This window comes from Pongo pygmaeus, chromosome 2 (genome assembly GCF_028885625.2).
Source record: "Pongo pygmaeus isolate AG05252 chromosome 2, NHGRI_mPonPyg2-v2.0_pri, whole genome shotgun sequence".
In the NCBI taxonomy this organism is placed as follows: Eukaryota; Metazoa; Chordata; class Mammalia; order Primates; family Hominidae; genus Pongo; species Pongo pygmaeus.
Window position 1 is genome coordinate 198,409,754 of NC_085930.1, and position 24,235 is coordinate 198,433,988.

General features: G+C 38.1%; 1 protein-coding gene across 14 annotated transcripts in view; it reads left to right on the top strand.

The window, feature by feature from the left end:
- The window catches only part of TPRG1 (tumor protein p63 regulated 1), a 222,305-nt gene that overhangs the window by 99,085 nt on the left and 98,985 nt on the right, over window positions 1–24,235 (top strand). For all 14 annotated transcript variants that reach the window (XM_054482648.2, XM_054482650.2, XM_054482655.2 and 11 more), the window contains 2 exons: window positions 7,457–7,675; window positions 15,413–15,504. In XM_054482648.2, the coding sequence (XP_054338623.1) occupies window positions 7,457–7,675; window positions 15,413–15,504 (311 nt within the window). The remainder of the gene's footprint in view (window positions 1–7,456; window positions 7,676–15,412; window positions 15,505–24,235) is intronic.

Here is a 24,235-nt window from a genome sequence, read left to right on the forward strand (position 1 = left end):
GAGACTCCATCTTAAAAAAAACAAAAACAAAAAAAACAACAAAAAAAACAATGAATAGTATCCAGGAGTACAACTTGCAAACAATCAAGTCTCACCTTTATTTTGTAGAGAGGAACCTGAAGTGCAGAGAAGGGAAGCAAGAAAGTGACCTACCCAGGGTCACTCTGAGGGGACAGCAAAAGAGTGAGGACCCACATTTCTTGGCCTAGCCCTGTATTCTTCCCCACAGCCCTCTTTCCATCTGCTGCTGAGTCAAAGCACATTATAGCAGAGCAGAGGACTCTGCCTGGCCCAGGTGGGGCTGGGAGGGGAGAAAGCCTCCGTCAACTCCGCTTTCCCCCAGGACAGACAGCAGCCCTGCTGGCATGTTATCACTAATATACAAAATGTGAAATTGTAAGGAATTGTTTGCCAATTTTATTATCTCAACTGGCACAGAAGCAGGCTTGTTGGAGAGTTATGAGGTGTTAGAGTATTGTTGTTTATCCACTGCACATCCCTCGGCTGTTCTCACTGAGAGACTCAGGGAAGGCTGCACACATAAATTCACATAAATTACCTTTACAAAATGTCAAAATTAAAAGTAGATTTTTATTTTGGGTATATACCTTGAGACTGTTAACCCCTTCATGGGGGTAGAGGTGTCAGCATGAGAAAACACAGTTGACATCTTTGACTACACACAGGCCACAGGGACTAACTCCTGATTTTCCTTCCTATTCCCATCGCTATCCCATCTGCAACAGAGTCATCATTCTTGTTAACAAGCCATAGACTTTTCTAAGTTCCCTGCCTGTGCACAAATATTGCTCTAGATACAACATTTTTTAATTCTGTGGTTACCGTAATTTCATTCTTTATTTAACTAAATTGTAATTAACTAACAGAGTTCAGAAGAGACACACAACCATTCTGGGCCTCAGTTTCCTTACTTGTAAAAGGTGGATGCTATGGTTTGAAAGTCTGTGTCTTCTTCAAGATTTATACTGAAACATAATCCCCTAAACGCAATATTAAGAGGTGAGGCCTGTAGGAGGTGATTAGGCTATAAGGGCTCTGTTCTCATGAATGGGATTAGTGCCTTCTAAAAAATCTGGAGGAAACTAGCTAGGCCCTTTTTACCCTTTTCATTTCTCCCACCACGTGAGGACACAGCATTTGTCCCCTTTGGAAGGTACAATGTTAAAGGCACCATCTTGAAAGCAGAGACCCGCACCAGACACCGATCTGCCGGTGCCTTGATCTTGGAATAACCAGACTCCAGAATCGTGAGAAATAAATTTCTGTGGTTTATAAATTATTCAGCCCCATGTGTTTGGTTCTAGCAGCTGCAATGGACTAAGGCAGTGAAGCCAGCTTTTCTTCCCAAGGGTTCACAGAGAGAGTAATGATCATCAAGTAGCTATTGATATTTCAAAAGCTTTGTGGATATTATAGATACCTGCAATAGGATTGTTAAAAATCCTGTGTGACTTCTGGAGGTATCAGGAGACAGACAGAACAAGTGAAAAAAGCAAGGGAGTGCCTGGTGTTGCAGCTGGTCCGGCAGGCAGAGAGGGCCAGCAGCCCAGAAGGACTTTCTGAAAACTAGATTTAAAAAGGGGGCAGGTAGTGCTGAAGAAATGGAGAATGACACGGCTCTTGTGAAGAGGTTCACCATGAAATAGCCCTGGGAGAAGACAAGCATCTTTAATGCCAATACTGTTTTCTAAATCTGAAGTATGATACTTTTTGTTATACTCAAATTGTTGTTTTTTTATTTTTTTTGAAACCGAGTCTCGCTCTGTCACCCAGGCTGGAGTGCAGTAGTGTGATCTAAGCTCACTGCAACCTCTGCCTCCCAGATTCAAGCAATTCTCCTGCCTCTGCCTCCCAAGTAGCTGGGATTTACAGGTGCCTGCCACCACGCCTGGCTAATTTTTCTAGTTTTAGTAGAGATGGGGTTTCACCATGTTGGCCAGGCTGTTCTTGAACTCCTAACCTCAGGTGATCCGCCCACCTTGGCCTCCCAAATTGTTGGGATTACAGGCGTAAGCCACTGCTCCCAGCCTCAAATTGGCCTTTATTGAACTGTTGTGAGAGGGAAAAAGATCCCCAAACGTGCCTTTTCTTTGCCTCTGACTCAAGTTCTGGCAACTAAGTGTGGCTGGCTATGCCTTTCAAGCTGATTAGGAGTTTTCAGGGTGCCTTTCACACTGATTAAAAAGTTCTCAGGTAGTTATTCATCCAATTCTCTGAGAAACAAATATTTACTGGGGGCCAACTATGGTGGATCTGTCTTTGCTTTTAAAAAAAGCAAAAAGAATTGTTTTAAGATCGTGCGGTTTTTCTGTAGGACAGAAATCTTTCAGTATGTGGTGGAGCAGAATCCTCAATGATGAAGAGACTGGAAAGCTCTGGACCGGGGGTAGGCTAGCTCTGACAGTCTAGGATGAAGCACCAGAATGAAAAATCAAATGGGAAATGGGAGTAGAAAGAATGTGGATTTGAGCCAGGACCACATTATTATCTCCATTCCGCAAACCTTTTGTCTTCCCACTGTAACAACATCAATATTAAAACTTCTGTTTCTCTAACTTTCAACTGTTCAATATTATGTGGTTTTTTTCCCTTTTAGGCAAAATGTTATAGGTTTGGGGTGCCTTACAAATTTTACTTTTTCTTTTTTCTGGTGTGAGAACGATTTAAAACTTTTAAATTTGTGACCCTAAAAACCGTTTTTTTCCTTCTCATTTTAAAAGAAAGTAAAATATTTCAAGGGCTTCTAAAAGTTTTGTGAACCTCAGGCACTGTGCTTCTTGTGTCTAAAGGATTTGTCAACCTGGTTCTGGGGGAAAGAGAAAGGCTTCATTCAGCCTGCAGCGCTCGCTGTGGGACTGCTGATGCACGGGAAGCTGGGGATTGGTCCTGCTTCATGGAAGCTGTATCTCTGAGCCCAGAACTCACTGGCCTCAGACATTTGGCAAAAGTGCCTCCAGTTTGCCAGTGCATAAGTTTGATGGCCGTTTCTTTGCTTTTCTTCTAAATGCGGCAACTTGAAGAGTAGGAAAGAACAGTGAACTGGAGTCCAGAAAACTAGAGGTCTAGTTGCATGTTTTGATTCTATGGAGCTGTGTGGCCGTGGCCAACCTTCATCTCACGGGGTCTGTTTCAATATTTGCCAAATAAAAAAGTTGAACTAGACAATAACTTTTAAGCTATAATTTATGCCCTACATGCTTCTATAATATTATTAGAAAAAGTCTCAGAGAGATAGATGAAGTTTCTTATGCATGGAAGCAGTTATACTTAGACCAGGATCTGGAAATAAGTTATTTACTATAATACTATATTAAATTTAGTTCTGAATTTTCTGGCAGCTGAGAAGTATAGTATTTCTATTGTCTAATCAAAAGCAAGGTGGTACTTCTTTAAGGCTTTATTTGGGATTTTTTTTAATGCTGAAAAAATCAGCACTACTGCCATTTAATTTTTTTAAAAGAGCAAAAATTGACGCACCATCCACTACTTCAATAAATATAAATGTTTTCTTTCTAGTCTTTACCAATGTGAAATTATTCAGTGGAACATTGCCAGATAAAATATTTTCGGTTTCCTGCTTTATTTCACTCAAGAAGATACAACTGTTAATCTCGTGCTACTGCAACGTTTGTGTGTTATTTTGAATGTCTGTACAATACCAATTGGATATACTTAGCCATTGCTTGAACACTAGGTGTTTAGTTGGTTTTCAATTTTTCATTACTACTCAGAATAAGCAGTTAATATTGTAGTGTTTTGCTTCTTTAAGGTAGTTTTTATTACATGAATTCCCTGGAATGAGAAGATTCCATTAAAAAGTATGAACATTGGCTGGGCAAGGTGGCTCATGCCTATAATCCCAGGACTTTGGGAGACCAAGGCGGGTGGATCACGAGGTCCAGACATCAAGACCATCCTGGCCAACACGGTGAAACTCTGTTTCACTCTGTACTAAAAATACAAAAAATTAGCTGGGCATGGTGGCATGTACCTGTAGTCCCAACTGCTCTGGAGGCTGAGGCACAAGAATCGCATGAACCCCGGAGGCGGAGAATGCAGTGAGCCTAGGTCATGCCACTGGCGACAGAGTGAGACTCTGTCTCAAAAAAAAAAAAAAAAAAAAAAAAAGCTGTGAACATCATTTACTTTTTCTAAGTTTTGACCCTTTGTTTTCCTATGAAGTTGTGCTGCCTTTACTCTCTGAATGTGTTGCCTTTACTCTCTAAATGAAGATATAAATTTACTGGGAAATATTGCAGAACAGTAAATCTTTTCAGTTCTAAAAGGCTCCCAATGAGTTTGTTGCAGGGGATGATTGATCTACGTGAAAGCAATGGAACATTTGATTTTGATCTGTTACTGGGATTAATGTACCTTTAGCATTTCATGGAATACAGCCTATGCAGGGATAGAAGAGCACTTACTATTGAATTGGGAATGAACTGGGCCAGAGGTCATGAGAAATAGAGTGGAATGTGTAGATGTGCAGCATGCTTCTCCTATTGGGGAAGTTGAGGAAGTTCTATTTATTGTTCTTCTAAGATGTTCCTGTGACTGGAACAGAGCTGGAATTACTCTGGACTGGGATAGCTGGGCTCAACTTTCCCACTATTTATGGCAGTGAGAATTTAAACGGAGCTGAGAGTTTCCTTCTTTCCTGGATCTCAAACAGCTTCGTCTCAGAGCACAGAGCTTCCCCAAGTGTTTCCAGAGAAGACAGCCTGAGGGAGAGGAAGTGGTGCTAATTAAATCCTCCCTCTGTTTTCCAGGCACAGGAGCCTTTCGCAGATGTCTGTTGTTAGGCGTGTGTTCACAGAGTGCACAAATACAGAAGCAGGCTTTCCTTCCCCAATGGCACAAACCTTCCTTCACAGGTTATAGAGAACGTTAGAAATGCATTTCCTTCCAACACCCACTGTGATAAAGGTGGCAGACCTGCATAAATAGAGCATGTAGCTGCCGGGGACAGGGAGGTCAGAGTGTCTCCTCTGTCTCTCTTTCTTTCTCTCTCTCTATGTCTCTCTCTCTCTCTCACACACACACACACACACACACTCTTTCTCCTGCTTCTTCATTCCTTGTTTTCTCAGAGACCAATTTCTACCTTTTGCACACCTAACTTTAAAAGATCACCTAAAAGCTCAGAGACATCTTTTCTGTCATAAGGCAGATGTTGGGTGTGCTATACTGGGGGCATGGCTGGGAGGCCAGTTGCTACTACGACTATCAAAGTGTGACCCTGGGTGGTTCCCATCTACTCTATGTTCCTCAGAAAGACGGGGAAAGAGTAAGTAGCTCTTCTAGGATTGCTGGAAAGATTGGATAAGAAAACATATAAAGCTTAAGAAACATATAAAGCAAACTGCATAAGCCTTTCCACTTGTGAGTTACCTTAGCTGTGTTTTCTACATTCAAATCCTCAGAGTGAACATGTATATAGATCCACATTTGCCTGAGGCCATCCAGTTCACTCCTATCATCCTGACCTAATTGCCAATAGCACCCTTTTCATTCCAAAATATCCAAAATTAGCTAATAAATTATATGATCATACTATTTTTACCTCTTGTGAATAGCCTAGTTAATCCCAATTTCAAAAGCGGAAGCTTGCTGGGGATAGGGGCTTTTTCTCACCTTCCTTTGTTTCACAAGAACCAAGGAAATGGATTAAAAACCACTTTTGTTTAAGAATAAGGAGGTGACTCTGAGAATAATATGACATTCCTACTTTCATGGTGAAAATGGACATGACACTTTCTAGGCAGCGTTGATAACATGCTCACTGTCAGCTTGAAATGATTTGAGTGCACATACTAAGCTAACATGTGTCTTCTATTTTATTTTGCTTTGCTTTATGTGTACAAAATAGAAACCAATATATTATTTTTATTTATTTTTAAACCATGTGTGATCATTACTAGCATCCACAGACATGCAAACAAAAATAAAAATCACCTCTAACACTGTCATCTAGAGATAACTATTGTTATATTTGATTTTACTTCTTTTCAGGCCCACTTTTTAGACATTTTTAAATCCGTTATACCATACACGTGTGCCTGTATATACATATGCAGATACATTTCCTTCCTTCCTTCCTTCTTTCCTTTCTTTCTTTCTTTCTTCTCTTTTTTCCTTCTTCCTTTCCTTCTTTATCTTTCTTCTCTTTCTTTCTAAATTATTTTAACAAATTATATTATTTGTTAAATTATTTAACAAATTATATTATTTGTTAAATTATTTAACAAATAATATTATTTATAATAGTTTGTAACTTACTTTTCTCCATTTATAATATATTTTGGATATTTTTCTGTGATAAAAATATACACTCACACTTTCAACGTAACATTGTATTTATAGTATAACATATTTTATTTAGTCAACGTCTTACTGATGGATACTTATTTTATTTTTTGGTGTTAGAGACAATGTTGCATGAATGTCTAATGTTTTTATATACAGTGTTCCATGAGATATAGAGTGGTGTGTTTTTCTTTTACATATAACGTGGTATATTTTTCTATTAGATGCGATGTTGCGATGAACAAACTTATTTTTTTTTTTTGAGACAGGGTCTTGCTCTGTTGCCTAGCCTGGAGTGCAGTGGCATGATCTTGACTCACTGCAAATTCCACTTCCTGTGCTCAGGTGATCCTCCCACCTCAGCCTACCGAGTAGCTGGGACTACGGGCACATGCCACCATGTCTGGCTAATTTTTGTATTTTTTGTAGAGACTGGGTTTCGCCATGTTGCCCAGGCTGGTCTCAAACTCCTGAGCACAAGGGATCTACCAGCCTCGGAATCCTAGAATGCTGGGACTGCAGGCATGAGCCACCATGCCCAGCTGAACAACCGTGTGTGTGTGTGTGTGTGTGTGTGTGTGTGCACGTGTATGCATGTGCGTGTATGTGAGTCTTTGGGTATTCGTCTAAATTATTTCCTTAGAATAAATTTTTAGAATTCGAATTTTTCAGTTTAAAAACACGTTCAGTTCTAAGTGCTCTTATGCTCTATTATTACTCAAGAAGTACACAAGAAAATGCATTATCATTGCTTTTAACTCTTAAATAAGCTTGCAGTCTGGTGCATTTTCAACCAAAAATGCTATGCAATTTTGAAGAGAAATTGTCTGGTAATTATTTTACACAGCTCTTCTCTTGTTCAGCTTCCTGTCTCCTGGGATTAAACTCCTTTTCTCTGTCAGGAGAGTCTCTCCTTCACTCCTCTGGTAAATGACCTTGCAGGATTATGGATGTTATTTAGAAGTCTGTGTTATGAAGCTGTATCCACCAATGCCTCTGTTTAGTTAACATGAAAGATGTTTTTAAGTTTCAGGAATTCCATTTGCTCATCATATTCTGTTTTGCCATAGCTAGGACACAGGTACAGAGGTAACATTTTTTCAATGAGATTTTTCTGCCCTTGTTTTAGGCTGAAGAAATGTCAACAATTGCGAGTTTTGAAGGATTCCAGGCTGTGTCTCTGAAGCAAGAAGGAGATGACCAACCCTCTGAGACTGACCACCTATCGATGGAGGAAGAGGACCCGATGCCAAGACAGATTTCAAGGCAGTCAAGTGTGACTGAATCAACTCTTTACCCCAATCCTTATCATCAGCCTTATATCTCACGGAAGTACTTTGCTACACGGGTAAATTTATTGGTTCTCTTAAATACTACATAAAAATTCACCATAAGACATCTTAAAATCCTTCTGTGTATCACATATTTACTGAGTGTATTCACGTTTGTCTCAGTAATCATCATAATAATCGTGAAGTAGGTATCCTTATCCCTATTTAAAGATGAAGGATCTGAACTTCAGAGAATTTAAAGATCTATTTTTGATTCCACAGACAGTATTAAGGAGAAGTATGTCCTCCAGCTTCCTTCTTTGGCTCCTCAGTTTTTGTTTATGCTAAACCTGATCTCAAAGAACTAATATTCCATAAAGAGAGAACCATAGCAGCTAGAATACAAAGCTGTTAATCCAGTGAGGCTATTCATTGTTTGTGTGGAAAAGATATGGATAATGGAGTGGAGAGGGTTGCTAAGAACACACTGACTCTCTAAGGTTTACAATGGGATGCTCATATTACAAGGAGGGAGCAGGTAGCTTTAAATCTCAAATCTATAGCTACCATCTGGAGCTGAGCTCTCTTACCTGTGCAATGGAACTGGGAAAGTAAATGGATGGGTAAGTAAGCAGGAGGGAGCTTGTATATCTAGATGTTACAAAAGCAGTATTTTTAACTTTTAGCATTTGAATCAAGTGGAGAGTGCTTCATAGGTTTCTAGTACCTTTCCCTCTTGAGCTCTTCTTCCTACTTATAGATCCTCTTTCCAATCCTTCAACATTCTTATTAGCACAGTCATGGTTAGCTTAGAGGTTACAATCAATTGGGGGCAAGATCAGGGAGTTTACACTATGGCAACAGAGAACATCTCATTTTCATGTGTACGTGGGAGATCTTTTGGGAAAAAAATGTATTTCAGCTCATTCTCATAAAAAATTGGGGCCAGGGTTTTGTGACTTTTACAAAGCTTTAATTAATAAATCCTGATTTCGTTGCTTTCAAAATATATCTTTGGTTTAGGTAAAGTTTTAACTAAAGCAACTTAATGAGTGTGTGTGTGTGTGCCTGTGTGAGTCTGTGTTTAAACACTGCATATACTCTTATGTGCAAGATGCTTTAGTAGGTGCTATACTATATGTGTGTTTGTGTGAGTGTTTCTGCATATGTAGAGCATATGGTTTGTTTTCCGAAGTATGTGAACTTTATTGAATATGCAAAGTTAAGCTGTGTGATATAGCTGCAAAGGAAATCAAAGCATCTCTTGGAGTTGTGCTATCTTTGATATTGATGATGTCAGGGTTTGATGATAGAAGAACACACTGTGATATAGAATAAAGATTTATTATTGGGAGCTGATGCAATTATGAGAGCTGGCCTAGACTATGGAAAGTTGTTTTCTCTGAATCTGGTGTTGGGCCTGAAGTTAGAATAGGCCAGTCAGTTGGCAGTTGGGAAGAGAAAATAGGGAAAAAGGAATAGGAAAAAATTGCATGGACAAACTGGAATTTCTGGTGACAGTGTTTAACTTATGAGGAAAAACTGGAACCTATGTCTGTCTCCCACCAAGTCTAACCTTGATGGTGTGAAGTCACTTTTAGAAGCTAGTGCTTTCATTACTGAGCTACACATTTAACCAGCCCAGGGAGAGGAAAATCTTAGAAAAAAAGCCTGACTGTGATGGAAGGAGATGCAGGTACAGGGGCTACCCCTTGCCATTAAGTAAACCAGGATATCAGTTGCCATGATCACGAGTTGTCACAGTGCATGGTGACCTGCACTGATCTTCAACAGGGAAAACGACTTATGTTTCAATTCTGCCTTTTGAATATTACACAGGTGTCTCTTGTTGCCAGCCCTAATTTGAAAACACACACAAAAAAGCAATTCTGGAAAATGTAGTTTCAGCTTAGCTAAATTGACAGAGTCCAAATCCACTACACATGATGATTGTATTGGTGTTGCACCATGTAGCCTATACAGCAAACTCACATCCTTTATCTGTTTGATTCCCCAGAGCAATAATGGGAGGCAGGCAGGAGAGGGCTTACCATCCTTGTTTTAAAGATGAACATATTGAAGTTTGAGAAAAATGAAGTGACCTGTCCAAGTCATATAATGTTGGTGGAAGGGCTGCAGCTAGATTCTGGACCAAGTCCAATACTTTCCTCACCATGCACAATAGAATTTATGGCTCTTTTATAAGTGTTTTCAATGACTGATTCCAATCAATGCGAAGAATATCTTTTTCATTAGGTGTATCGAAAACAATCTTAAGTTCTCAAAAGCTTGTGAGGGAAAAATCTTCTAATTATTAGTGAATCTAAAGTAAACCTGAAGACTCTAGGAACCAATAGGGAGATTTTCCCAAGATACTCAGCATTTGCCCTCCTTCAGACCAACAGACATAATATGAAGAGCTCTTATTGCCATGTGAGTAAAATAAATGTGCATTCACACACGCGAGAACAATGAAAATACAACTGTTGGCTTAACTGAAGTTTATAATGATAAACTTAAAAAAAAAAAAAAGATCCAGCTTTGCTAGCTTATGAACCACAAGTCTGCTAATAGGTGGTAGTTGAAAAAAACTGGAAAGAAATGTGTGTGTGTGTGTGTGTGTGTGTGTGTGTGTGTGTCAGGGGAGGGTATTGTATGTATATGCAAATATTTCCTCATCTACAAAGTATAGATAAAACACCAGTTTTATATAGAAATTTAAATAAGCTAACTTTCTAAAAGTTCTTAGTAAAGTGCATAACACATCTATCAACATCTTATAAATGGCATCTCGTTGTTGTTATAAATGCTTTCTCTTTTTTCTTGACTTTATAACCATTTTTCTGTAATTGGTAATAGGAAACAACATTAAGAGGCCCATGACCTCATCATGATCTTCAGGGTAAGATATAAATGTAGACGTGTAGGGTCTGTAGCAATAAAAAGGAAGCTAATTCATTTTCTCAAGGGATAATTCAATAAGATCAAGAGTCTCAAAGATTCAAATCTATGAAAGAGTCATGATAAAATATGACTTCTTAAAGCTGAAATGAGATCTACAGGTGATATAGTCGATGATTCTCAATCTTTACCATGTAAAATATTATATTCTAGATTTCCACAAAGTCTCTGGTGATACTGATGCTCTCTGTCCTGAGACCACATTTTGAGCATGAGTGAGCTAATCAACACACTTGTTCTCAAAGGAAAATAAGGCCAAGAGAAGGGGGGAGTGCTTGCTCAATGTCACAGTAGTTAGTGATCACTGACTTGCCCAAGAGGCTAGCAAGTGGCAAAGCTAGGGCTCGAACTAGTTTCCCAATTTATAATTAGATTCAATTAAAATGAAATCAACTTATCATGGAGTAAGAATTTAAAGTATATATGTTGTAAATTCGGAAGGGTAGTCATGGAGTGGAGGAATTACTTGGTTAGGTATTTTCTATTATTAAAACGTTTTAAAATTATTGCACAGGCAGTGGTTTATTGAGGAAAATTAGAAAATGTAAATAAGCAAAGTAAAATAAAGATTATCACTGCCCAAATTTAACCAAAATGTATTAAATCTGCTCTTATATATTTAGGTACATATTCTTTTTTCTTTTACTTATATATACACAATTCTTGTGTAAAAATGGGATTATATGCCAACTATTATTTCTCATTTCAATAACATACTTCCATAATATAATTTTTAATAGTTTCATAATATCCAACTATGGGAATATACTACAATTTATTTAACTTTTGTTGTATATGTAGGTTTCTTCCTGTTTAAATTTTTTAAACTAGAAAGGAAAGTTACTCATTGGCTCCCTGAGGCAGGATATTATTCAATTTCTCCAGTGCCAGGAGTAAAGAGCCAATGGCATAATCAGAAAGTTCAATTATATGAATTACAAATTAGATTTACAAAGAGGTGACTGACACATAAATTAATTATTGACCAACAAGTCAATTTTAGCATCATAACCTCATATATTAGACCACATCACTCAATACTGGATCATAAAAAAAGTATATCTGGCCCCTTAAACCTCTTGTATTCTTTATGGGTCACTCTGGGATGTTACTTCCTTTCCTCAGGCTTTCAACCTATTATTTATTTTCTGAAACTGTGTGCCTCTGACTTAGCTCAGGAGCTCCCAGCTAGAAGGGTCTTGAGGAATACTGAATCCAGAATCCAACCTTTGATGCACACAAATGAGGTATGACTTGGTGCCAAGGTCAACAAGCAACTTCTGGGCCATGCAAGAACTAGAAGACAGGCCTGGAACCCAGGACCCTCGATGCTTTCCACCACACCCCACTGCCTCTGACCTTGGAAAATGAATGAAAAGTCACGGAAACAAAGATCCAAACTACTTGCCATCAGTCTGCTTGGATAACCTTTTCCTTTGGTTTCAGTTCATCTGCTGTTATTGCTTACACATATCTAAAAAAAGGCCTAGTGCCTTCTCTGAACAAAAGTACCCCTCAAGGCTAATGACTAGAGGTATATTATGATAATCTTCTTGGTTGTGGAGACTGATATTCAAAAGCAACTTCTTATGAAAGGAACAATACTTAGTCCACATGGGTAAAGATATTTTTAAACTCTCTGTAGGACTCTATATTTGCAGATACCTTGTCAGAAAGTTGAAAGCGATTTGGGATGGGGAATTATCTCTAAATTTATACTCGAGAATGTAAATTACATACAAACTAATGGGACTAAAACTATTTGATCTTTTAATATTTAATTAATGGTTCCCCGTGGCGTTTTTATAGTCTGTGTTATATTGTGAGCAACGAGACTTTAATAAGCAGGTTCAGGACTTTCCATTGTGTAGCAAGATGTCATTGCTTCCATGACACTAATTTGGCTTTCATACTCTCTCTCTTTCCCTCTTCTCTTGCTATAGGGTTCCCTGTGTCTTGCTTTCACATTGGGAATAAATAAATATATTAGTTGTATTGTTATTGCCTGTGTGGGCTTCTTTCGGGTGTAGAAAATAGTTATCTCACTGGGCAAAAGATTTCTTGACTCCCTCCAACCCTGAAATCCTGTGAAGATTATAAAAAAGATGATTTTTTTTTCTTTATGAGAGCAGAGGACTAACCACAATGAGATATGATATATTCCCTTCATTTGTAAAGGGATATATGTCTTCATTGTAAAGACAAATTTGCTTGGACTTTAAAAATCACATCTGATTTAGAGCTGATTTTCTTACTTTATGTGTTCATTGCGAAGTGACTCCAGTCTGGACATGACAAGAGAGACCCAAGTGTCTGAGTCTGCAGAGACATTCTTTTCTATACCACTCCTGTTTAGCTAAGGAGCTCATTACACGGAGAAAAATTAGCACAGACATGGACATTGTGTGACAACTGGCCCCAGGCTAGTCTAGCTCAAGGAAATGTAAGGAAACAAACACATATGTTTTCAAAATTCCCCCAGTAGGTTTGCTTTGACTAAAACTATTCAGTGCTAGACTGTAAAAGACAATATTGCCTGTTATGCTGTGTCAGATGATGTGTACATATTATTCCACTGTACTTCCCTGTTTGTCTTAGGCTGCATGATGTCTCAGAGCTGATTATTCAATTACAGTAAACATTTGATCCCCAAATTCTGGTATAACTATTTTCCTTCTATCTAATATCAGCCATAATGAGAATGATGATAAAGATTTTTATTAATCAGTATTTACCATTTTATATATAATAATATAATATATATACTGTTTTGTAGCATGACTCAGTTACAGTTATTATCTTCTCCATCTAATAAATGAGCAAACTGATGTACAGAATGACAAAATGGTGTATAATGGATCCTCATAAGAAAGGCTGAGATTTAAACCTTGATGTTCCAGACAAAGTCAATGTATTTATACTTTTATATTATATTTGGCCCTAAATGACTAAAGTTAACTTATTATAGTAACTATAATAGTAAGATGGGGGAGAGTACAATTCTGAATCTAGGTATATTTTCCTTCTGTGTTCTATAAGGGCTTGACCCACATTTTTACCAAAGATAAGAACAGCACAGTGAGAAGACTGATAGAACTCCAGAGGCTACCAATTCATTCTGTAAATAACACGCTTTATTTTTTGTGTCTAACTTTTGAAAAGGTATACAGCAAAATATCACCTTCATCTTCTATCTTCATCACATTCTTTACTACCCATAGGGAACCAATGTTAATAGTTTCTATATATCCTTTAAAAGTTACTTTAGGCATATAGAAGCAAACATAAATATTTGTTTTTATTCCCTCTCCTCCTTTTTATGCAGAAAATGGCATATTTTACCCTCTCTTCTGTTCATTGTTTTCTTTCATTTGATAATACATTTAAAAATCTTTCCATATTAACACAATTTTCTTCACACTTTTTATAACTTCATCGTATTGCATTGTATGAATGTATCCTATAATATATATCCCTAGTCCTTTATTGAGAGATGTTTGTGGTTTTTTTCCAGAAATTTTTGCTATCCAAAAACAAGGCTGCAAAGAACACTTTATAGATATGTCATTTTGTATATATGCAAAAATTTCTTTAGTATAATTTCACAGAAGTGAAAATCTGGATCAAAGGATAGATCATTTTTCATTTTGATAGGCTTTGCCAATTATTTTCCATAAGCGAGGCAAATAAGGTTTTAAAAATTCTACATGATTATACTCATCTTCACATATCCTTGGCAAAGTGCCTGGCATAAAAGCATTCAATAAAATGCTTATTTTAGGATTATTTCATTACTCTTTACTTAACAATTTTTTCTTCTGAAAAATATTAGTCTCACTACTAAGTTATATTTGTTGAGACCAAAATTATGTGAATACAGGAAGAGAGACCCAAAAAAATACCCATGTTGAGTCATTAAAGAAAGTATTATTTTTGAGAGGACAAATGGGACTGGAAGAGTCAGACTGCATCACAGGGAGCGGAGGTTGAGTGTAAGGAAAATTGTCATAGAATCCTAGGCAACTCCCCTCCAGAGTCATCTATTCCTGCCAGTGGGGTCACTGGAGGTGACTGATGTTGGCACAACCTTCTCTGTCGAAGTACATTTGAGCAGTGGTTCTCTTAGTACAGCCTCCACACCACCAGCAGCACCCAAGAACTTGTTAGAAATGCAAATTCTCAGGTCCCACCCTGGTCCAGCTGAATAAAAAACTCTGGGTATAGTCCCAGAAACCTATGTTTTAACACATACTTTAGGTGATTCTGATGGGCATTGAAATTTGAAAGTCATTGAGCTAAAGAGTCTATGAACTTACTAGAACAGATGACAATCAATCTTTAAGCTAAGGTTGGGCCTATAAGTAGTAACACCTGTTTGGGGAAGGCTGCAGAAAATGAGGTGAGGAGACTGAGAGAGTTTATCTCCATGAGTCAGCTAAAATTTATTGTCAGAGCATTGGAAGAAGGAAGCTATGTTGTTTTTTATTGACATGTGCTCTAGGAAGAGAAAAAAGGTTTAATTTAAAAATGTACAGATTCCTAAAGGCTTTAAACTTTATAATGCTTGTTTGGAAAAACTGTTCCTCTGAAAGTAGCTGTCTTCATTTATATAATAAAATCTGAGTAAGATTATAGAAGATGGGGCCTAGACCACTTTTTCTCCACCCAAGGAGAAAAGCTTACCAGAGTTCAAGACTAAGTTTTCTGGAAGGCAGTTAGGCATACAGGCAACTGCATAAACTATATCCTTTGTGACCAGCTTTCCGGAGGAGCTGCTGGAATATACTAACTAATCATAAGTGCAAAGTGGGCTAAGTCTGCTCTAAACTAGGTATTTTCTCCTTTCCACCCAGCCGGGGGCCATTGAGACTGCCATGGAAGACTTGAAAGGTCACATAGCTGAGACTTCTGGAGAGACCATTCAAGGCTTCTGGCTCTTGACAAAGTGAGTAGTTACAGCTAAGTGAAGGCCTGTGGAAATACAGCGTTTTCCGTGACATCACCGTGACAGAATAGGAGATGGACCTGTGGTAGAATTTGTCTGGTTGCTACATAAGATAAATGATTGCATTATCAGGTTAGTCACATTTTCCAGCATTCCGTGGCTGATGATATGACCAGATATGACTCCTGTACCTGTTTTCTGGGCTGGTCCCCTCACTCAACCATCACTACGTCTACCTTAGGTCAGGCCTGTATCTCCACTCTCAAAGACTGTTACATTGGCTTCCTAATTCTCTCATTCTAATCTCTCTTATTTAAAAGCACTCCCCCTATAAACACATTGAACTACTAATCATCTCATTCTAGGTGTCATGGAAAGAAAGTCTGGGAAAGAATATAGATAAAATCAACATATATACTTTGAATTTGATCTTATATACAATCATATGAACAGAAAAAAACAGGGAAATCATGAAGATAGCTAAGTCAGGTACATTTCCCAGAGTTAGGATAAAAACCGAGTCAAACATTCAAGCCCTTATTGCTTCAATAACTGCCTGCATTCCCCCCAAAGATTATCTTATCCATAAGAGCTTTGCTTGCAAATACCACCACAAAGATGGTTACCTTTCTAGCCTTCCCAGAAATTCTATTGTTTGTGCGACCATCTCTTTACCTGCCAAGTAAATATTAGTAATACCATGGTCTTTATAATAAGTAAAATATCCCCATAATAAGAGAAAAGGCAATTTTTTTTTTTTTACTACGGAAGCCTTAATATTAAATAGATAATTTGATTAGACTACCCAGTTCAGATACTTGATTAATTCAGTAAGTTCTGTTTTCTGGCCTGGTAACTTGATCACAAAAGGATTCAGCAGAGAAGCTCAGTGATTCCTATACCTTGAGTAAATAATCATTAATCTTTAACACCTGGGCAGGGTGTCTTGATAGACTAAGTTTCAGGAGGGCAACACTTGAATGTTTTACCATCCAGGCTAGCAGAACAAATTTTTCAATCAATGGAAAGTAGAACCATTATCACCTGTGAGTTCATCTGATTGCTCACCATTTTATACTATTGTTTCAAATAAATAAAAATGAACTCTTAGACACCAACCTATCTGTCAGTTTTGGGTTTTTGTTTCTTCATGCATAAAATGGAGATAGTAGTATGTATCTGAAGAGTTCTTGAGAGGACCAAATGAGATAACATTGGTAAATTAGCAAAATGCGTAGCACGTGGACTTTCAATAGCTGTTAGTGCCCCTCTTCGTTCACAAGTAATAACCATTAGTAAGAGGCTCTTTTTTTGTAGCATCTTCCTTCATTTCTATACTATCCATCTCTGTCATTTCTGGGTTACCTCTAATGAAAAAAAACTCTATAATTCAGGCTTTTTCCTAATTCACTTTTACCAACACTCATTTCATTTCCCACCCCCCACTTCCCATCCATTGTGATATTTGACTTCTGCAAATGAATAGTCTGCCTTGATTAGAATAGGTGTCAACATAGATTTGGGAGATCCAATCAGTAGCAAACACTTAACTAATCTGTTTCTACACTGCATCTCCCTCACAAGAAGGAATACACAAATGCGGTACTTCTAAATCTAGTCAAGGCTGTTGTTGAGTTCTCAGATAATAGAACTGGTAATTTCTTTAATCTTGCACATTTTAATTGGCTTTATTTATATAGAAATATGCTTTTTTTGTTTGCTTGATTATTTTTATTCAGTGATTATAAAGATGTGTGGACATAAATTGTCCAAAGCTAAGTCAGATTGTATGAACTGTATTGAAGCTTAGCACTACAATTCTGCCTGCTTGATTTAACATCAACTACAATGATTGGTAACACCAGTAGTTTTCAGAAAAGTATGAACAGCTGTCCCCCAAAGACCCAAACTTTGAACCCAGCTTGAACCTAATAGGAAGCTCAAAAGTTGATAAAGCCTATCTAGAAACTCATTTTACATTTCTCTTTTGTTTTGTGGTACCTATTTAAATTAACTACAACAATGAGGGATGAGTCCTGCATACATGCAATTTCTTACTATCGTATTTGCTTGTTTGCTTGCAGACTTTCTTCCTTTGCACTTTGGAACCCATCCATCCCCTTTAAATCGTAGTTCCTTGGTGTTCTTTTTGGTCTTCTCTCTGCCAAAATCCTTTACCTCCTCTTCCCCATTAAAACCTACTTTCAAGAAAAGTTCTGATATCAGTCATTTCTGCCATGGTGAGAATTTGACAGTTTATTTTCTTTGCCTGTTAAAAACCTCATCGTGGGTTCTGAGATGCGTTATGCAATGGAAAGAGCTGCTAGTTGTAAAGATGACGGTTCAGGCATCTGGTCCAAATAAATGAGGTTCCTAGTCTAGCCACTGTTACTTTTCAAGCAGAAAAATAGGAAAAAATAATTGTCAAAAAGAGGAGCATTCATGGAGGATTTAAATGGCCTTTCATATTTAAGCCTTTTTGTTTGTTTGAAAATTCTAGCACACCAAGGCAGGGAAAGGCAAAAACAACAACAATGAGAACACATAAACAAAAATCCCAACTCCCCCAACAGCAACCACAAAACAAAAAAACTAAAGAAAATAAACAAACATGCAGGCCCAGAAAGGTAAGAGCTTGCAATTACTCCTGGCTTCTTGCTTCCCATTTATTTAGTTCTTATGAATTATAGGAGCTGTAATATGGACCAACTACCCTAGCCTCACCAACCACACAAGATTCTCTCTCTTTTTTTTTGAGATGGAGTCTCGCTCTGTCACCCAGGCTGGAGTGCAGTGGCGCAATCTCGGCTCACTGCAAGCTCTGCCTCCGGGGTTCATACCATGCTCCTGCCTCAGCCTCCCGAGTAGCTGGGACTACAGGCACCCGCCACCACGCCTGGCCAATTTTTTGTGTGTTTTTTTTTTAGTAGAGACGGGGTTTCACCCTGTTGGCCAGGATGGCCTCGATCTCCTGACCTCATGATCCGCCCGCCTCGGCCTCCCAAAGTGCTAGGATTACAGGTGTGAGCCATCGTGCCCTGCTGAGATTCTCTTTTATGTATGACGAAAATGACTGAGCTTCATGCACATTAACTTTTAACTCATTCCATGGAGATGGGACACTCCTGGCTGCTTGTCTAGCAACCTGGCTGCCTGTCTAGCATGCCTGGCTTTGGAACAAGGATTCCCATTTCAGAAAGATGAGAGTAAAAGCCTTTTTACTGTGTATAGCACATTACAAATGATTTTCACATCTGTGAACTTACGTTAGCTTCACGACAACTTTGTTGGTTTTATGATTCCTATTTTATAAATGAGAAATGTGGGCTGGAGAACATGAAGTGCCCAAATGAAGAACATATAAGTGATAGAGCAAGGAAAATAGACTGCACTCCTGCATTGGTCTTGAGGCTGAATGGGTTCTAATTCTTTCCAAAGATGCGTGTGTGAGTTGATTGATGAACTCAGCTCAGTCTTTAGTCATATTTGATCAAACTCCTAGAAATAGTTTGATGTAGGAGGGCAAGGTGGGAAGTGTCAAGAGAAGAGACTGGAGAAGAGCCTAAGGGCCTTTGCATCATGTTAAAGAACTTGGATTCTATCCCATATGTGATGGGGAGGCACTGAAGGGTTGAGAAAGTGCAATCAATTTCCATTTTATAAAGATCACTATTGGCCCTCAACCTTTCATCTAAAATTGCTGGGACTAGATGTGAATGAGAAATGAGAATTTTTCAGATTTTATAAGAATAAAACAATGCATATGTTGTTTATTTTACTAACAGTAAGTTGGTAAAGCCATTTTCCAAGGAGTAGTACTCTAATTAACTCAGGTAAGCTGCTTTGTGATTCTCTAAATTGATATGGGCACATTATTCAGTAAAATCAGAAAAATAAGTTTGCAGGCACTTGGGAAGAGAACACAAAGAAAATAAACAGAGAGTCCAAGAGGGGCACTGGAGAGATGCAGCCCTAAACCTCAGCTAGATCCCAGTTTAGCTGACACCATTAAGAGAATTCTAATGAATCTCCAATTAGGATTCAGGCCTCCAGGCCAGCTCATCCTGGACTGTTATGTACATCTATAAAGAGAGGATAGTGTTTATTTCCACCTTGCAGTTTCCTATTACCTTTCTTATTGGCCCTTCTGAAAAAAAAAAAAGATTATTTAAAAAAAATTATGTGTATGCTTTTAGAATGGATCCATTAAGCCAGCACCAAGGAGAACATCTTGACACTCTATGGAATCTCAAAAAGTATGATATGATGGCAATAAAGTGGCTCTTCAGCAGAATGTACTTGAGGTGTCTTTGTCTACAATGGTTAAAGAGACAGGAGGAGACAGCATCTTCCCTCCACACACGTTAGTGTGAAGTGGTGGTGGGCGATTGTTGTTCTTATTCTTCTTATTCCTCATTGAGAGTAGTTGCCTAGGTACCTAAAAACCCGTAATTCTTGTTCTTCATCTTTATAAAAGATACTTAAAATATGTTTCATTATTCCCCCAACACCACCTGGTGTCTATCCCAGGGCTTCGCTGTAATTAATATGTGAAATCGGACTGTCCTTGTGGAACACATAGACAGTAGAATCAAAGTGAAGTTGAAGAGTCAGCCTGGTGTCATAGAGAAAGCACTGAATTCACAATCAGAAGGTTTGGCTTTGAATCCTGGATCTACTACTTACTATCCGTAAAGCTGGGTGAACTTGGGTAGGGTTTGCCTTTTTAATTTAATTGGTGAATTTGTTTTAATATGTCCTTTTTTGTGTTAAGGTTTGCTTTAATACGCCCTTGTTTTAATAGTTTTTCCTCTGTTGTGCAAAGATTCCCCATTTAATAGGTCCTTTAGTTCATTAGATATTTACTATTCTTGAAAGAAGCACAACCACTTTTAATTTTTGATATATATATATAATATGTAATTCCAGCTTATTTTTATGTATTCTTGCAAAAAATTGTTACATATTAATAATGACATTTACTGAGCACTTAAAATGCACCAAATGTTTTGATGTCCATGCATTTGTCATTATGAATACAAATGCATATAATTATTTTTAACTTTTATTTTAAGTTCAGTGGTACAAGTGCAGGTTTGTCACATAGGTAAACTTGTGTCATGGGGATTTGTTGTACAGGTTATTCAATCACCCAGGTACTAAACCCAGTACTCATTAATCGTTTTTCTTGATCCTTTCCCTCCTCCCACCTTCTACCTTCATGTAGGCCCCAGTGTGTGTTGTTCCCCTCTATGTGTCCATGTGTTCTCATCATTTAGCTCCCACTGATAAGTGAGAACATGGGGTATTTGGTTTTCTGTTCCTGTATTAGTTTGCTAAGGGTAATGACCTCCAAATCCAACTCCATCTATGTCCCTGCAAAGGACATGATGTCATTCTTTTTTTATGGCTGCATAGTATTCCATGGTGTATATGTACCACATTTTCTTTATCCAGTTTATTATTAATGGACATTTAGGTTGATTCTATGTCTTTGCTATTGTGAAAAGTGCAAATGTATATAACTTTTATGATCTTCTCTAATTGGAACTTCTCTCAGTTTTTTCCTTATATTTTTCCTGATTACCATATAGTTTTTATAAAGTTACTCAATCATTCACCTATTATCAGATAATTACTCTCCAAACTGTCGCTGACACACAAATGTAAGGGTTTATTATGATTCTTTCAAAACTGAATCTCCAAGTATGAAATATCTATCAGTGAGGCAGAGTAAGACTTTATGATTGGAAAGATATATGAAACTATATGAAGCATCCCTATTTATTTTTGGCTATTTCTATAATAATAATATTTCTATAGCACTTCATAGTTTAAAAAGTCTCTACTTCATTTAGATTAATCTTCATAGTAACAGTCTGAGGTAGGAAACATTACCTTCAGTTTATAAATGAGAGAATCTAGGCTCAGAAGAGTAGCACAGCTCTAAAGTTGTGGAAATAAGGCTCCAACCTGGTATGTTGTCCTCACTTTTGCCATAATAGCCCTTCCACTGTTGTGCAAAGATTCCACACATGCCTCAGTATTATATTGTAAACTTCAATGGACAAGGGTTGCCTCTTTCACATTTGGCATTCCCTGAAGAGCATGCTGGATCTCCTCTGGCAAAAACTTATTTGAAAAACAGAGAAATGCTGTCTCTTGGATTTGGTGCAGTAAGTGGAAGTGTGAAGGGCATCTACGCTTAATTTAGAAAGATTCTGCAGAAGAAAGGGCTCTATTAGATATTTAAATAAAAAGAAGGGCAGCCTGGGAGACAAAGGAACATTGAAGAATAGGTGATCAGGGACTGTTTTCCAGGCACAGGGTTGCCTCTTTTAAGTATCCTGGTCCCCCAAGTGACAGTGTGTGTGATCGCTTTCACACCTACTATCCTATGCAATTCTCAAACAGACCCATGGGAGAAGGCAGGGAGGAACTATTGGCTTTATTTTATGGATGAAGAAACCTAGAGATTAAATGACCTGTCGAAGGGCAACCACTTATTAAGGGTCACAGGAGGGCTTGACTTCATGACACTTCTCTCCCAGGCTAGTTGTCTTCTCGTTACACTGCTCTTGCTGCCTTTTGTGATTTTTTTTCATCTCCCAATACAGTGATCACTGCAGTTCAAATTGGTTAAATAATGTTTGTGCCTGTGTCTGTTTTCTTTGTTGATTGTCTTTTGTATACACGGAAGAGGATCAGGGGTTCATTGGGCAGGTTCAGAGACCTTTTCCTCTCCAGATCTTTCTTTGGTTTTTGCTGTTCATTTGACTTTATTTAGTCTTTGACCAGGAACAACAAAAAAGTCAAATGCCTGTAAGGGATGGTGGGCAATGCTGATGGACTAAAGCCAATCACACATTTACCTTGTCACAGTCTCATTATGTTATCAGGATTGCTAAACTAATCATATAATAAAAACACTACTACCAATAATTAAAAAGCAAAAAGATAAATAAACTGGAAATCAGGGATTTCTAATCCTTATTAAATCATGAGGAACTGAATGATGAAAATACTATGGAAACTACCATTTCTGAACTGCCTCTTCTACTCAACCCCATGGATTTTTGTATATGCTCATCTAGTCTAGATCCCTGCTACTCAAAGTGTGATCCTGAATTCAGCAGCACCAGCATCACCTGGGAGCTTGTTAGCAATGCTGACCCTTAGTCCTCACTCCAGCCAGGCCTACTGAACACAAATCTGCATTTTCACAGGATCCCCAGTTGATTCCTATGCACATTAAAATTTGAGAAGTATACTGGTCCAGATCACTCTCATGTTCATGCATAAACATTTCAGTGGGTTCTCACTGCTTCCATATACGTCTGTTGCATCCACAAGCCCTTGTATGTCATGACTGAGTTTCTCGCTGCAGCCTTACTTACCATTATGAGCCTTTACAAATTCTATCAGTCAAATTGAACTGCCTGCTGTTTCCCAAATTTCCAGTACTATCCCTTGGCCTCATGATTGCACTCACCCCGTTTCCTCTGTTTTGTATGCCTCTCCCTTCTTTCTGCTGACCCGGCCTTCTCCTGTCATTCAGGGATACCAAGTCCATAGAGCCTTTCCATATTGATTCAACTGGAATAATCTTATCTCCCTTCTTTGTGTTCACATTATACGATACAGTGTAGTTCATTGTGCACTTTGTGAAGAAGGCACTCCTTGAGGCAGGGCCTGATTCTGAGTCACTTATATTCAGCATATCTCAGCCTAGTTCCCAGTGATTAGTACAGTGTGTGGCACATGGCTGGGTTCAGAACTTACCACCCAGTTGGCTCAGATTTAGTTCTGATCAAGTAATCCACTGTATGAAGCCCTTGGCTGATACTAGCAGGGTCCATCCGTTGTGTCCTGCCTCTGTGTCCATGGGCCTCCAAGCAACTCAAAGCCCAGTAAGACTTGCCTTTGTCTTTGGGTGAAAGCATTCAGGCTAGAAAGTGCCTCAAATCTATCAAGATGTTAATGACCTGTGGCAGGACTCTGGCAGCAACAAAAGCATCTCTCTTGCCAGAATCCATTTATACTGGGTGGGTGTTTTTGACAACCACTTAATTAAACACATTGCTTTTCTCTATAAATTCACCATGGCAGCAACTTTATCCTGATAGCTAATGGTCTCTGAGTGACCTGCATTATAAGACAGTGAGGGCACTTAGTTGCTACAGTCACAAATGTACTTGGAAGTGTTTATTTTCTCATGACTGCTACCAATTAGGGAGGACTCAGAAAAAGTCAAGAGGTGAAAGGAGTCTAATGCAGTGAAATGCCTAGCTACATCAGTTACAAGCTATTTGGCCATGGTTGTACAAATCTCTTATGTCCTCTGGGCCTCAGTTTTGTGATCTATAAAATGGGGATGTTAAGAGGGTTATTTCAATGATTGCATTACTTAATAATGTACAATGCTTGTAACAGTTTTTTGCCGTATGTTATGTCATGTAAGAGTTGGCTTTTAATTACTATTATTAGTAGTAGTATTTATTTATATTCATTCATTCATATATTTATTTATTTTTTTACTGAGTTCCCTCTGTAAACCCAACTCTGCCCTAAGTGATGAAAGTACAGTGATAAATAAGACACAGTTTCTATCTTCAAGGAGCTTTCAGTCTTGTGAGAAAGACAGACATGTAAACAAAGTCACAACAGAGTATGATACATGCTGATATATGGCCCTACAAATGATCTCACGGGAAAATAAAACTCACTGTGT